This window comes from Falco cherrug, chromosome 4 (assembly GCF_023634085.1).
Source record: "Falco cherrug isolate bFalChe1 chromosome 4, bFalChe1.pri, whole genome shotgun sequence".
Lineage (NCBI taxonomy): Eukaryota > Metazoa > Chordata > Aves > Falconiformes > Falconidae > Falco > Falco cherrug.
In genome coordinates this window covers 92,032,421-92,048,840 of record NC_073700.1, presented here as the reverse complement: position 1 = coordinate 92,048,840, position 16,420 = coordinate 92,032,421, and the positions used below count along the sequence as shown (strand labels likewise).

Here is a 16,420-nt window from a genome sequence, read left to right as displayed (position 1 = left end):
GCGAGTAGGTATGCTCTGTACCTCCTGGGAACTGGACCGTATTCAAGACGGATGTTAAAAGCTTTCTCAAGAAGAGTTAGGACTCGATGAAACAGTAAGAAACCTGGTGGTGTCTTGGCATAAGAAATGACTGCAGCTCCGTCTAGGGGTGATGAAGCATCAGGACAACGTTAAGCATGATGCTGTGCGGTAGGAGTGCACTGCAAATTAAGGTCTGGTTTTGACACAGGAGATACTTTGGAGGGGAAAACACGAGTTAGAGAAATACAGGTCATGAATGAAATACCCTGCTTACCGGGCCATCTGCTGAGGCTGCAGGTACAGTCAGTCTTTCCTGCGTGGAGGTTCTTGAAGCCTTACGCAGTGGCATGGTCCCTGTGAGTACTGTGGACTAAAACCACGCTAATGGCTCAAAAGGAAAATGTATTTTAGTTAAATACAACAGAGACTCAGTGATCCGGTTTTGGTTGCTGGTGGACTGAGGAATCTTGGTGGAAACAGAGTGCTTTCACCAAAAAAGCAGATCAAAACTATGCAACACAAGCTGTTAGTTAGTATTTTTAAGAGGAGGTCCAGCCTTTTGCTATGGGTAAAACAGTCAAACTGGAAGATTCAGAAAATTTTGAAAGACTATGCTCATGCTGGAAATGTTTTCCTTTTGCTCTTTTATTTGTGACTGTGCTTGAAGATAGGAATGGCTGATGTCTCTGACTCACCCTCCATCTATTCTTTCTCTTCCTCTCTGCCCCCACGCATGAGTTGAACGAACAAATGTGTTACCCGTTGCAGTCTGGCCTGGTTCGTGCCGTGTGTGTGTCCGGCTGCTGTGCCTCCTATGGCAAGTGGTGGCGAAGGGCCGGTGACTGGCGGTGCTTTGAGCTCAGTGAGCTGCCGCTTGAGCCTCAGCAACAGCTTCTGCACTTTCTTTCTGCTAGTCTGCCCCAGCTGTCAAGCAAATAGTGTTGGTCCAAGCACCCTTTATGGGTATGAGAAATGAAATTACATTAAATTATGTGAAAGTGGTTAGAGACTTCATACTAAGGGTGAAGGGACTAGATATGAAGTCTTGGTTGCTGAGTAATTGTTCAGCTAGTATCACACAATCAGCCTGGAAACAGTTTATTCTTACTGTTATTTTACAATTTGAGCCTCAAAATGTTATGCTGTTCCAGGAAAGGAAAGGAAAAGTCTCCCTGAGGTGACTAATCCATCGAGGCACCTTCCTGCAAAGTTGTGCCTCCCACGGGAGCACGTACTCTGTGACTACCTAAGCTTTCTTTTGGGGCCTTTGAGCACTTTGTCACAGCAGAGACCTGTATCTTCTTGTAGTGTGCTTTGGTTGACTATGAGAGATGACTTCCTCATTTTGGGAATTACTTCATTTATTTTAGATAGGTTATCTTGCCCCATGCATTCCCTTTGCCACAAATGGCAAAGCTTCAGCTGGGGGAAGAACGAAATCTTCTTGAGAAGATGAAGCTTCTGATTTGAAGTCTTTTAGTGCTCACTGGGAACAGTGAATGGCCTTTTCTTATGGGCCTCTCTGTTTTCAATACCTGTTGACTCTCATCTTCGTTCATCCTGACTTCTGTAAAAGAAAATCTCTGGGAGAAGTTCTGGGGATTTGGAAACTGTGGCTATAGAGTCTGTGGGTGACTTGCTGGTGGAGCTGCTGACAGCAGAGTTTATTCATTAGAAAACAAAGGGAATGGCTCCCGTGTGCTCGCAAATAATACCTCGCAAAGATGGATCTTCTTGACTTATGTGTATTAGGTTGCCTCCAGGTGTTATGAAAGTATTTGTCCAAGAGGTGTCTGGTAGTTCCTGAGGTTAAGCTTCTGAGAACTAGGTAATTACTGGAAAGTGTTGCCTTGTATGCCTTATCAGGGCACGTGTAATACAATGAAGTAAAACTTACCTATGGTGGAACTATGTTTCCTGATTGTTTGGTCTCATTAGGTAAAACCTGTCAATCAATTCCTTGTTGTTAATCATCATTTGACCTGTTTCCCTGTCAATATCTATAGGTGCAAAGGAACACATTTTCAAACTATTCCTCTGAGATTTTTTTTTTATTTCCACAGCGCTTCCTAAGTGTTTGCCTGTGCCCCAGCTGTTTCAAAATCTTGAACTTGTTAGTCCACTATTTGAATCTCTCTTAAAATTTATTAGTGTTGGTACCTAGTATCACCAGTAGCTAGCTGTTGGCAGACTGCTATAATCCTTATGCAGATCTTTCTTGTTTATAGCTGCATGTGAGGGGAACCCACAAGTAGTTTTTCATATCACCTGTTGCAGGTTATTTTGGTAGCTGAGTTATCAATGTTCTCAAGCATGTAAGTTGTTGTACAGTATAGGACACAAAATTATTCTAGCAAGATAAAGAATGCATTGTGCCCATTACTACTTTGTGCTTTCACGGCAAAAGTTGATCCCATTCCGTCTTATTTTCGTTGGAAGCACCAGATTGCCTGTGACCATTTTCGTAGTATTGCATTAATTCTGCAGCTCTGTATCAGGAGTAGAGCAGCTGTAATGCTTACAATTGTAGAAGCTTGAAATCACTGGAAATGAGTTGTGACAAGACATATTACTTGAGAAGACATGTCTTTCAAGTGTTGACAAAGTCCTGACAACAGAACTTTACACTTAATAGATAACAATCAAACTCTGACTTGCACTCCTGATAAATAAAACTGCAAGTCCTGCAGACATCCTGCAGCACCCATGTTTTTGAGTAGCAATAGCCCCTACATGTACATATCACAAGCATGCAGTTAGACCAATACGCGTAGTCAACAGCGAATTTCACTGTGTTATTTGCATGTAACTTAGGCATGTGGTTTTTATCACTTTATATTTGCATTAGAAGGAAATGGCTTAGAAGTATACTGTGGTAAAAGGCAGGACGGCTGTGGTCTAACTGTCCTCAGCTTATCACCCCTTCTCATCACAGCCTACCTCCTCTGAACCAGTTGTGACTGGTTCAGTTTACAGGGTTTTTCCACTAAATAACCAAACCTTCCCGCAAACAAACATCCCAGCACCCAGAAGCCTTAAAAATCCACTCGTCCTCTACTTTGGGCTAAATAAATAAGAATTAAAAACTTTGTATGAGCAGTATATGTCTGTATAAAACTTGAGGGACACGTGAGCTGTTGCAGAGGTAAAACCTGCAGCCATGTACTTGAGAAACCCCAGAAACTGTGAGGCAGTAGCCATGTTCAGCAGGGTTCTGGGTTGCAGGCAGGCAGTGGGGTTTGTGCAAAAAGCTTTAAAAGCTGTGTTTCCCCTCTGTTTTCCTGCGCTGCATGGACAGCATCTTTCAGTTTCACGTATGAGACACGACAAGTGGATTTGGGGATCATTTTAGTGAAAGAGATCTTGGCTTCTTAATGCAACCAAGTGTTTCTCTAGCAGGGATAAAGGCAGGGGAGACCGGGACAGTAGTATCAACGATTCTACTAAAATCTACAGTAACTGCATTCCAAAAATACCTTTGTATCTGTTTGATTTCACTTTTATTGGAACTGATCCTTAACAAAAAATAGCATGGGCTATCAGCTGTTTCTCAGAGTTTGGCTGAACACTAGACATTACATCTTTCTTCACATCGAAGAGCAGCATGACATTGAAGGCAGCAATTAGTTGCATTGGCTTCAATATGCAGATTGTAAAATAGCTTGTAAGATCTGCTGTTAGTAAAGTTGCTGTGGTTGTCAGAGCTGAGCATGACTATGTTCTCCTTCCCTTGCAATGGCGTGAGCCTTAGAAGGCAGCCCTGTAGTAATGGCACTGCATTTTCCCCGACTGGGCTTAGTTCTTCAACAGAAAAGATGTAACAAGCTAGCTCCTATGTTCTGTGCAAAAGTGTTCCTGTTTAATACATTGACAAGCAGAAAACTGACAATTTTAAGGATCTTTGGTTTCCTGAGGAATTTATAGGAACAGTCAGGCTTTCTAGCCATCTTAGTACATCTCGGTGGGAATGCTGGAGAAAAACACTGGCCTCACAAATGCACCTGGAGGAAAGCTTTTATTGCCCTCTACATCGTCACAGGTACAGTGAGCATAAATGCTGCAGGCACTTATTTCCATTCTTACGGCAGTGTTTTGCCCCAGACTGAGCAAATGCTTTACCCCAATAAGTCTACTACCAACTTTTTCACAGAAACCTGAAAGGAACTGATTTCTTGAAATAAAAGAGTTCGGAGTCCCAAACCTGAGAACTTTTTGTCTGTTGTGAAAACACTTCCTCTGTCAAATTGCCAGATTTAAGGTTTTGCTCAGCTTAAAAAGGTATCTCTAAACAAGATGATGTTCGTGATCATTACAATTATTTTCTTTCCTCACAATGTGCAGGTTTTCAGTCTGTGTCACAGTGCTGGTGGGGGGGCCTGCTGGATTTCTTCCATTTCTGTACGTGTGAACTTGAGAGTTTTTATGTGTGTCTCAATTCTTATTTCAAAAATATTACATTCACTTTTAAAATTGTGTTTAATTGACTGTTACAGCACACATCACTCCAGAATATTTAAATCCTGATTTGGTGAATACATGAGAGTTGCAATAAATCATTGAAAGTAAAAATGAACAAATACCTGTGCATTTACAGCACAGGAATGCTCCTAATTAAGCCTTAAGCGCAGTGACAAAATGCATCTGTGCTTTATATGTCAAAAGCCCCATTACACCTCTAAACTTCTGCATGCGTAACTACTTTTAACATGAACACCTTCCTCATTTTGCAATATAGACTTTGGATTAAAATCCAAGGTATGTAGCCTTACTCCTTTTGCCCACCTCAGTTCAATACTCAGAAAAATTATGAAAACCAGACTGATATAAAAACACTAGCAGTAAAGCAAAACAAGCCCTATGCACTAATGCCAGCAAACTATTTTGGTATTTTTTTTGTTGTTGTTACACCTAACACTGAAAGCAGGAGAGTCTGTATGGATAAGTATATAGCAAAGCAAATTGAAGATGGACCATTTATGCTTTCTTTCCTTGTTGCTTGGTTGGAGCCCACATTCTGTACATGAAGAGGAGGACGATGATGTAGTACATGGAGCTTTTCAGTAGAAGGGCGATGTATACTAAATACGCTGTCCTGTGGAACAAGTGATCTGGAACAAACATAAGACAAAAAAGTCTGGTTTGATGTCAATACTGTACACCCTCCTAAATGACAGGTAGAACTGGGACTGTGTAGTCTGTTTACTGCTGCAATTGCATTAATTCCAGTAGACAGTGGGTAAATACATATGATATCTGACTGTCCCTTGTTTCTTTTTTTTATAAAAACAATATATATAAATTTATATAAACCCACTGTTTATTAGCAGTGGGTTTGCACTGCTAATAAGCTCTAGACCAAGTGGATTTCTGCCTCCATGCCACTGGCTTGTTATTCTCTGCAAAGGCAAGAACATAATTGTAGCACTTCCAGCACGGATTACTGGTAGCACCATGTTTACCTGAATCCTTTTGTGAGGGATTTTTTGAGCATAAGTGCTCATGATCCTTCCTAAATCCCTCTTCAAGCTAAAAGAAAATTTCTTTGTCCTAAGTGCTGGGCAATTGCTAGGCTGATGGAGCATCAGCTGAAGCATATAGCATTTAACTACTTCAAATCTTTCTAAAAGTGATGCTTAATGTGGGCTAATAATCTAGTAGCTGAACAGCTTCTGTAGCATCCTAATAAAGCTCCTAATAATGCTACCTAATAAAGGTAGGAGAGGCCCTTGTAATCCACAACAGAAGTGAATTCAGAGTAGCACTGAAGCATTTTTAAATTACAGACTCCAGACTTAAAAGATTTCCTGTACGCTATTTAGATAATTTTCATGATGTTCTGAGCATATGTAGCAATCTCTAACTCCTGCATGATGTGCCTCGCTTTCCCACGTTTTAATACTTTTCAATTACCTCTATTAAAAACAGTGCCGTTTCCAGGATGTGTGCTGCAGTCCTCGTCCTGAAGTGCATTTTTTTTAGAATCTAATGGGAAAAGATTGCCCCAGTTAGGCTTTTCTTTAATTTTAACAAACATGAATTTAGAAATGGGGGGGGGGGAGGGGGGGGGGCGGGGAGAGGCAGTACAGCAACAGTGAAATGGAAAGTTAGTATTAAACAACAAAACCAAGATGTTTAAGATCTGTCTGCAGAGCAGAGAATACAAGTAGGATCCATTTGCAGAGAGAATTTGAAGTGGGGAAATGCTTATAGAGAAGTGACTGGGTATTTGTTGCCCGAAGTGGGAGGTTTGCCTTTGCCCTTTCAGGAATGTGTCTATTAGGCTGTTACATGGCAGAGTCGCTTTTATTTGGAGTTGCAATTAATTTGACCACCTGATCTTGTCACTGAGGTAGCTGGAGTCTGCCTTCATAATGTACTGTTATTGAAAAGGCAGAATAATTTACATTGGAAGGGACCCCAGTTAGTCTGTTACTTGAATGGTTGCTCAACACTAAAGAGTAATCTTGAAGAGAGTATGATCTAAGGTTCCCTGTTGGGAATGTGATATTTTGGTGGTGGTGGTTCTCTAAAATAAACACTTGTTCTGCTTCAAGCAGCAAATTTGTGTTTGTTCTTGGTTACACTGTTTGCATGCATTAATACATAGGCTTAAAGGCATTGGTACTACATCCCTAAATGCATCCTCCACCTAATTAAACTTAAAGCATATTTATGTCAGAATATACTTTGAAGGTTGAAATGTAATGGTTATTTTGTGGCCATGCTGTCACTTACTGGAGTTACATTAATTTATAGTAAGTTGAACAGAGGTAGGTGCTCAGAAAAGATTAATTTAAACCAATATAGGCAGCTTTTCTTAAAGATTTTACTGTGATTTAAACAATTTTCATTGATGATTGGTTACTTTTTCTTTAAAATTGCACTGTTTTTCAGATTTTGCTTTGCATAATCAATCTTTCCACAATTAAATGATATGTCTTATTTTCATACATAGTTATTGCCTTACTATTGCTGACTATGGTTAAGTAATATATTTAAACTTTGCTCTACATCCCCAGCAACCTCATTTTTAAATCATTAGGGTTTTTTTTTTTTATCGCTATGACTAATATCGGGGGGTATCAGGGGGACTTAGACCTGTAAGCCATGGGTAACAGAGAGGTAATACCGTTTTCAGAAACTTCTGTAGACTAGAAAGTAACCAATGCGGCTCAGTGCAGACCTTGTGGAGCTATGCTAGGTAACCCCCGATGATGATCAAGAACTGCTCTTTTCCTATTACAAAGGGGTGTTCGTCTTTCCTGGGAAAAATGTGATAGTTTTTTAGCTACTGTTGTGCCAAGGAGCACAGGTGGTTTCATGAAGAGTAATAGAAAGCATTATTTCTATAATTTTGTTGCAAAGAGAAAGTGACATCTATAATTGCACACAGGATGAAATTTTTAACATGTAGTATATACCTCGTGTCATCAGTGAATGCTGTTGGCTTTCGTGTTCGTATTTGCAGTAATAGTTCTTGTGTTTGTTCTCCACTGGTACAGTTAACCAGCTGCCGACTGAGTATTCATCCCCTTCTGCGGGCTTCCAAGTGTCTCCTTTTACTACATTGTCTGTTATCTCCTTATTTTCTTCATCGGTCCATGTCACCCGAATAACTTCTGGGTAGAATTTCTCAATAAGGCAAACATATGTTATCTGATTTTCATGGGTCTTCTGCAGGATTTCAGAGTTTTCTGGTGGGGAACTTCCTTTGTCTGGATTGGTTATTGGAAGAAAAAAAATTAACAAAAAGTGTTGGAAGATCAGTAGCACAGAGCAAATAAATACACAGCCACAAAATACGAATTTTAAGAGAAACAACCTAAATGTCTTATTAATAAATGTTTTAGCTCTCTAATTTGTTATGGAATACTTGGCATGGGAATAGAATTGTTTCATGTATGGAAGGAATTTTAGGTAATGGGATGGATGAGTTACAGCTGTTTCTGTCCTTGAAGTAAAAAAGTTTTTGGCAAGCTGGATGCACCTGGCATTCAAACACACTTTGTATTAAAGCCCAGATGGCAAGTTTTACTTTTCAGTCAAACCCAGTTACAATACTATTTAGAATACCTGGAAATAGAAAATATTACTTTCAACCTTACTTTTAAAAATGTTGTTCTGTAGAGAACTAAAACGAATAGAAGCTTTTATGAATATGGTACAGAAAATCAAGCTCAAAATCAGAAGGTAAGGCTCAATTCAAATATTCTAAACTCATTTTTGTTTAGATAATATAGTCTTCTAGAGTCTGAAGAAGGTTTGATCTAAGCTTTGATCCTGTACCATGTGCATGGGGAAACATTATCTAAGTCCTAAATTGTTTAGTGAACACTAACATCTAGACTGCTTCATTCTTGCTTCTTGTCAAGCAGCACATCTGATAGAGGAAGACTAGAGTAGACTAGGTCTGCTCTGTAATGCTAGAGTAGATTAAAAAGTATCTCACAAAAGATTTTTTGAGTATTTAATTAGAAAAAAAAATTTAACTTTGCTTAATTAAAACCTTAGAAACCTACTCAAAATGTTTTAAAGGTTATTTTTTAGAAATGTTAAGAACCTGAAGTATTGCTGAAAATATTAATAATCTCCCTTGAAACGGAGATAGAAAACTTGAGGCAACTACGTGAAAGCCTATATCCCAGAGCCTTCCAAGCAGCGCTGCTGTCAGAGCGCATATTTGTCTGCACAAGTCTTTGGCGATTACTAAGTAGTCGTAGTAGTTCTTGAAAGAGCTTTGTTCATTTCTTTGGTAAGAGGAATTCAATATTGCTGTATACTGGTTATGCAAAAACAACTGCATGAAGATTTTGTCTGTAGTTTGTTAAAGGTAGACCACCTACCTTCCAAATCTTTGCAGTTTTATGCCCCCAGTATAACTCCCCACTGCTAATTAATGAACATCTGCTTAATTTAAATAATTTTTTTAAGCTGACATTAATTTTGTGATTTTTTGCGTAGAGGAAAAAATGCAACAAATGTTAAATATCAAAACAAACCAGAACTGTTGTTGTCGAGGGCATTGATTGAGCTACCATATTTCCTCTAGATATTTTTTCCTAGAAAAAAATATTTTTTTCTGGGATGCTGACTATTTTTGACCACCCAATTTAAAAATACATGCACGCTAGACCGCTATTTAACTGAATTAATGAAAGGCTATGACTGAACGGTCATGACTTCTCTCAAGCCTAGTCGGGGGGCTTCTGCTCATTTTGGTCCTAATCCTCTGCATGTTGAGGTCACTGTTACCCACTTAAATGGGTGTGGGATCAGGACTGTTCACTACCCAGGATTTCCCCCTGCATTTTAATCATCTGATTATTTATTGTCTGCCTGCAGATAACCGGTGCTGCAGTGCATCCAGGAGAGCTCAGTTACTCTTGGCTGGAATAAGTCAGCTTTGTTAAGACAAATCCATGGGGAAGGATCTTCCCCTTGACCAGACAGAGAGATGCAGAGGTTCAGCCGTGGTTTAGGTGACTTGTTGGCACTCACAATGTTTTCCTGTGTAGCACCTCTGTTCCCCCTGCTCTGAGCCCAACGGGCGATCTACAGCCGCATTCCTGGATTACCCTGAACCTGCTGCTCTTGGCAGTACGCTTTGCACAAGGCAGTGACCTGGTGTGCCCCTGAGTATCCAAAGTAAGTTACATTTCAGCAATTTATGGTTTATGTGAAGTCCTATAGTTCATCCTGACCTCTTTTATGCAAGCACTTGGGTGCTAAAGAAATTAATTCTGCTACGGCAACGTCCACATCACTTTTCTGTATTATACTTTTAAATCTCTATTTTAACCTGCATTATAATTTTAAAGTAGCATATCACATTCCCTTTCATCTAGATGCTGGATTATCAGAATAATAAAATAATATTTTCATAGATATTAAAAAACTTACCAGAAACAATAAGCTTTGTGCCAGTTCCAAAGATTATGTTAGAATAGCACTGTATACAAGTCCTTTGTAAAAGCCCATCTGGCCTCAATGTTCATAAAACCTCCTCCTGCGTCCCAGCCTAGCCTCATTTTCCTATTAGAAATGCAGCTGTTTCTTTTGACACTGATTTCTATGATTAAAACTTCCTTTACAAAAAGGCGTATGCATGAACCTGTGTTTGCTCATGCAAGGGATTTCACTTACGTTCGTCTTTGAGGTTTAAATAAATAAGCTTGCATGTACGCAGAATCTCAGAATTTGAAATACTGACAAAATGGGGGATGGAGCCCTAATGGGCCTTCAAAATCACAGAAATATTTAAGCAGATCCTGTGCACCTGAGATCTGTAATTTTCTAGACTGAGACTCCTTCATCATCCCCTGAGATTTCTATGGAAAACGTGAGGAACAGTAAAGGTTATCACCTTGACAACATGGTAAAGAATGTGTTTATATGTATGTTCATGTACATCTGTATATGAATATATATCCTACAACAAGAACCTAGCACTGCACCAGTTCAAGCTGATCTTCCTGGGCCACAGCTTTAGGATCTGAACATCTGCTCTATCTAAATAATTTTTTAAAAGCTGATGCTAATTTTCTGATTTTTTTTTTCTTTTTTGGGGGGGAAAAAGGCAACAGATATTTATTGTTGGCATATTTTTGAAGACATTCTGTGTATTTGCCAGGTGGAGATCTTAATAAAGACAGGAAAATGGAATCAAAAAATACTCTGGACTGCAAAGGTTGGCAATGCTGTTCCTTTAATACTAGATTTGTTTAAATGTTTGAATTAACACATCTGGAAAGGAAGAAACAAAACTAAACTGAAGCAGAAGAGCATGTTATATCTAGATAATATTTCTATATCCAAATAGCATATCTATCCATACCAGGGTTGTCATAGGTGATGTGCTTTGTGAAATGTGCTCAGTGTGAACATATGTGAATACATTTTAAATGAAAAGTGAGCTGCTTCCACAAGCTAACTGTAGGTAATCTCCATTTTTATTTGCCTCACTGGATTAAACCTTATATTATTAGGAGGAGTCCAAATCATCCAGATTTTGTCCACACAAAGAAAGCATTTTGATATTCATGGAATCATTTAGGTTGGAAAAAGACGTTTAAGATCATCAAGTCCAACTGTTAACCCAGGACTGCCAAGCCCACGGCTGAACCTTGTGTCTAAGCACTGCATCTACACATTTTTTGAACACTTCCAGGAATGGTGATTTCACCACATCTCTGGGCAGCCTGCTCCAATGCATTATTATAAAAGTAGATAGTAAATTTCAGAATCCATTTCAGTTAAACATGGAATTCTGCCATGCGTGCATAGGCAGTGCTCATGGGCAACCGTTTTTGTCTATGCTTAACTGCAAGTGAAGACTAGATACAGTTTTCAAAACTGACTTTTGTTATACAGAAGGTACTGCTTAAGACTATTTTTTTAAAGGCAGCAGAGAGATTTTGGGTGTTCATCTCCTTACAGCACTGTTTTTAAATTCCTGTGTAAATCCCTACTGCTGAATTTGAGCAACTAGATGGACAGGGTTTAAAGGTTGGTCTGGGTGAGCGGTGCAGTGTTTATGCATTGTGAGAAAACACATTAATTCAGACATGTATTTTTGTTAAAAAGCTTCCACTCTAAATGATCTGACTACTCTAGACCAATCTTCTGCATTTCATTCCCCCTAAAACAACGTAGTGATTCTTTGAAGTATTTCATACTCGTTGTTTAAAAACAAAGATGACTTAAGCATAAGGCTATCTACTTTCCAAAAGATAACCTTATGAGTTTCTTTAATTTTGGAGACTTAACATTGAAATGAAGGTGTGGACCAAATTCTGTTGTACCAGAAAATTGCTAACACTGTTACGGTTCTCTAACATTAATTTAGGGATTAACTTTGTCTTCTTTGTGCATCAGTCCTCCCAGGGATGCAGGTTTAAACTAATTTCTGAAATTATTTATTTGTTCCAGGAGAGTTGTGTGTGTTCAGAAGACCATGATGTAGCTCCTGTACCAGTGACATTGTACTCTGCAAAGCCTCATGACTAGGTTAGATGTTTCTTTTAGCTTTTCAACGCTTAATAAATTACCCTGACTAATTTTGGTAGACTAAAATTTAATTGTCTAGTTTGATATTATGCTCTTGGATTATCAAATCTAAATGGAGAGGCAGAGAGAGATGCTTCTAGCCGCTAGTTCATCCTGTCCCGTTTAGAGACTGCTACTAAGATAGAATAATTTCCACCTTGGTAATTGCCAATGTCTTTCCATTTACCATAAAATGACCCTAGATGCTTAACTTCAATGAAACACCTAAATCATACCACAATACTCACAATATGATACCAAACCAGTCTCAAATTCCAGCCTTTCTGTTACCTGAAATTTTGTAAGTCTTGAGCAGATTTCTTTTGGTCAGAACTAATTAAAAGAGGCCAACAAGAACAAAATCAAGTTAATTACAAGTTGATGGGAGTTTGCTTTTTTGCATAGTTGACTCTTTAATTATAGATCTGGAAAAAGATTTTGCTCAAGCTCAGATCCTGATGATTCAGTTGAATTAAGGTCACTTATCTTAAGTCCTGATTTTCTCCATTTCTTTCCATTACGAGTAACTTACTGAGTTAGTGTTAGATAGCCACCTCTGAAAAGACAAGCTGTGATGAAATGCCAGCTCTTAAGCATGAGGTAACTACAGCCTTTTCTCATTCTTTTTTTCTATTAATTGGTTAGAAGCCTTGGCCACATAAAGAGAAAATCCTATATTATTAAAATTAGAGTGCTGCTTTAAAAGAATTTATTTTAAACTGTAGATACTAAAATCACGGCAACTACCTGATTAGCAAGGTAAAAATTTTCACAAAAACCAACACACTTATCCTGACATGGATGTTCCTGTTGAATTATAGTTATGATTTACTTAGTCTTTCTGACATAAATAATTAAAAACAATCTTTCCCTAATATGCTAATATAAGTTTATGTGTTTAATCAAGCTTAAAACATTTTGTAGCAATAGTTCCTCTTCCTTGTGTTCGTGTAGTTGTTTACTCTAGGATTATGGCATTTAAAGCACATTTAATGGGAAAAAGAAGATTTTTGACCTCCACTTCCCATTAAAATAAACGTCTCTCAGGAAAGGCAAAAAAAAAAAAAAATCAGTTATTCATATTAATGTTATTAAGGAATAAGAGCATTTGGAGGTACTAATTGATTTCTACTTGCCAAAGTTATGTGTACATGACAAAAATAATTACAGACAAGTTATTTCACATTTACTAGTTTAATTAAAAAAAGATTTTGGCAATGGCCATTGCATATTTTTCTTTGTATCTGCATTGGGAAGAGATTCTCTCTTTTTTTTTTATGCTTAATCCACAGCTGTTTAATTCCTTGCTTATTCCTTCAGTACAGCTGGAGGAAAGAACAATGGCTATGGAAACTACTACAGGCCATTTTCCACCACATTTCCAAAGAGGACTATGATCAAAAGTGGCTCAAAATAGCTCCTTCTCAGAAATGTTTGCGATTCTAAACCACTGCATTACAAATACAACAAAGCTCGTTGTAGGAATGGCAAGCTAGGGAGGAGAATCCTGCACAAGGATGGGCCCGACGGAGGCTCTCACCAGGCTCGGTGCCCTCTGGGACACTATATCACTCATCTATATGACCAACCCAAGGGGTCATCTGTATGACCACTTATACCTTACGGTATGGAAAAAAGCATGTAACTTACCTGACACAATGACTTTTGTACCGGTGCCAAAGACCTTATGGTAGTAATCACACTGAGTAAAGCCTTTGCAGTAACAGTGCAGCTCAGTTAGCTTTATATGGGTAAATAGTATTCTTTAAAGAAAATCAGATTTGCCGTATAATCAATTTTTTGACCCTAGAAAAGTAAAGAAGGAGCAGTTGCCTAAGCTAAATTAAAAAAAAAAAATGTTAAAAAATTAAAGGTGTGGAGATATTTAAGGGCATGTATGTTGTTAAGTGGACAGGATTCATCTCAACTAATTTTAGTCTTTTGAAAGTTTAAATGGACAGTGCAGACTGAGCACCATGGCTCCGTCCACTTTCTGGAGAGGGACAGCACCAGCAAAGGATCTGTTTGATCAGATACTGGCCAAGTAGTTTGCTCCTTATACACCCCCATAAATTGAGACCTAGAACTGGTGAACATGATGCTGAGATCTGAGCAGCACAAGACCCCCAGCCAATATTTTTGTTGTCAGGAACATGAAGCAAAACCCTGGATGAGTTGAGATCTAACCTCCACTAACCAGCTGCACCATTTTCAGATGGTCAAAATTAAGCAAACTGGTTTTATCTCAGGTGCTTAGCTGAGCTAAAACACAGGCAAGTATCAAAGCACCTGAAGTTTACTAGAAGCAAAATTATTTTGGTAAGTATGTCAAAATATTTTGAGTTTGGCATTCTTCCTTAGTAATAACTGACAATAATAAAGATTTTTCTGCAAAAGAAAGGAAGAGAGAGCAGCCTTTCAGCTGTGCTTATCTTCAGACAGTTCTGGGCGTATCTCAGATAACTCCTCTCATTTAGTCAGACCTAGTCCTAAGGGAAAACATATTCTTTTTCGAAGAATCTGAGTAACCCAAAGGTTTGACACTTTTTTTCCCGAATGAATCAGAATTATCACAAAGAATATGATATTTAAAGACAATAGCATCTTTCAGTTCTCTAAATGCTATCTTTGCCATATTTAAATTCGTCTTTAAAAATAAAATTGTAATAATGGGATTAGTTATAGGTCTGTGCTGCAGTAGCTGTTGTGATTCCCCCATTACATTCATAAATGCAAAACAATTATGTTTTGTTCTGCGTATGGAAGTGCTTTTTTAAGAGGAAAATCCTGTAAAGCATTCTGAAGGGTTAAAACTAGCAGGAGCTGAAATAGCAGAGCACTTCACACAGCCAGTATCTAGCTGTATTGAAAAACATTTCAGAAGTAGTTAAGTTTTACATTTTGTACTTACTTGAAACAATAAGTTTAGTTCCGCTTCCAAATACTTTGACATCAGCATCCCACGGTCTGATAATGCTTAGTAATATCCCCTGCACTGCACTTCACTTGCACGGACTACAGAAAAAGACTGTCTGCTTTAGAGGCTGTTGGTAAATCCTCCCCAGTGCAACAGCTGGATTTTTCACATTGACTAGAGTGCCATTTTGAGAAATACTTCCATTTTTATACTGAGTAAAAAGTTAAGGTTTTTAAACAGCTTTTTCTGAGAAGAAAGCAGTGCCGTGCTTATTTTATAACCATGTTCTAATCCTTTTAGCTCTGGGATTTCTCTAACAAAGATCTGTTTCCTCTGCTCTGCTAGGTTTTCTCTGAAGTAACCCCTTTTTGCTGTTCTAAGAAGAAATGTGGTCATAATATGATTCCCAGAGGAAAATAAGAAAGTTTACTCCTTATTTGTTGTTTTAAACATACAGGTAAACATTTTTTTTCCCCCGAAGTGTCCTGTCTTGTGAATTACTTTTTGTGTGAAAGTACCTTAACAGGAGTTTCATCAGACTTATATTCTGAAGCCTATATTTTAAATGCAAAGTCTAAACAGAACTTACTGATGCCCATAACTAAGTTGATGCCTTTGGTAAGTGGTTACACTGTTGTCTTTTTGGTAAAAGCAGCTGCCTTAATACACAGGCACAGTTTAATTGCAGACTTCAGCAGGGAACATTTGTGGTCAGAGGCATGGATAGCATTTTAAATTTCTCTGTAACGCTCCTCTGCTTTTTACATTTTGTCTTATATTGTCAACATGACTACAATTAATGTATTTTCTGAGCAACGTACTGTAGGCATTGCTATACGCTTTATACTGAAAGCTGCATTCATCCTATTGATTGCATAGCTTTGCCACAATTAAGAATAATACAAATGCAAAAGTAAAGTTACTTTCAATAGGGCCAGGAACTAGCAATTTATTACATTCCAGGCAATTTCCTTCCCAATCAACTTAGACTGAACCATCTCTATCAATACAAAACTTTTTGCATTTCTCACTTGCAGTTCTGAGAGTAAAATTTCAAGCAGTTCACTTTTCTTTCCCAGAACAGGAAAGAATCCATCCCAATATTTCAATTTTTACCTTACCCCATTTTTCCATTCCTCCATCCTTAATAAGTACTCAGTAATCATTCTAGAGGCAATCTCTGTATTCATGAGGTCAATATATTTGTTGCCCATCTGGGGCACCATGCACAGTTCACAGACAAAACATGATTTATCAGGCAGAAATTAATTTTCCTACAGTCTCTCATTCTTAAATATCTGAGAACCTGAATAACTGTGAAAATCGGATCAATAGCAATGGTACTTACCAGAGATAATTAGCTTCGTTCCTGTGCCAAAGTATTTGATCCAGGTGGGCCACACTAGGTTTTGACTTTACAATAACTAACGTGCTCTC

At 38.3% G+C, this 16,420-nt stretch overlaps 1 protein-coding gene across 13 annotated transcripts in view; it reads right to left on the bottom strand.

Annotated features, from left to right (window-relative positions):
- Window positions 1-4,017: 4,017 nt before the first annotated feature.
- LOC102046564 (immunoglobulin kappa light chain) overlaps window positions 4,018-16,420 on the bottom strand; it is a 33,187-nt gene continuing 20,784 nt past the window's right edge. For 9 of the 13 annotated variants that reach the window (XM_055707260.1, XM_055707263.1, XM_055707269.1 and 6 more), the window contains exons 3-6: window positions 16,332-16,385; window positions 7,443-7,736; window positions 5,932-6,003; window positions 4,018-5,129 (exon numbers count right to left, since the gene is read on the bottom strand). In XM_055707260.1, coding sequence (XP_055563235.1) covers window positions 4,996-5,129; window positions 5,932-6,003; window positions 7,443-7,736; window positions 16,332-16,385 — 554 coding nt within the window. In that variant the 3' untranslated portion in view covers window positions 4,018-4,995. Of the gene's footprint in view, window positions 5,130-5,931; window positions 6,004-7,442; window positions 7,737-14,977; window positions 15,043-16,331; window positions 16,397-16,420 lie in introns of all 13 variants that reach the window. The other 4 variants (XM_055707267.1, XM_055707259.1, XM_055707272.1 and 1 more) reach the window with 3 other exon arrangements.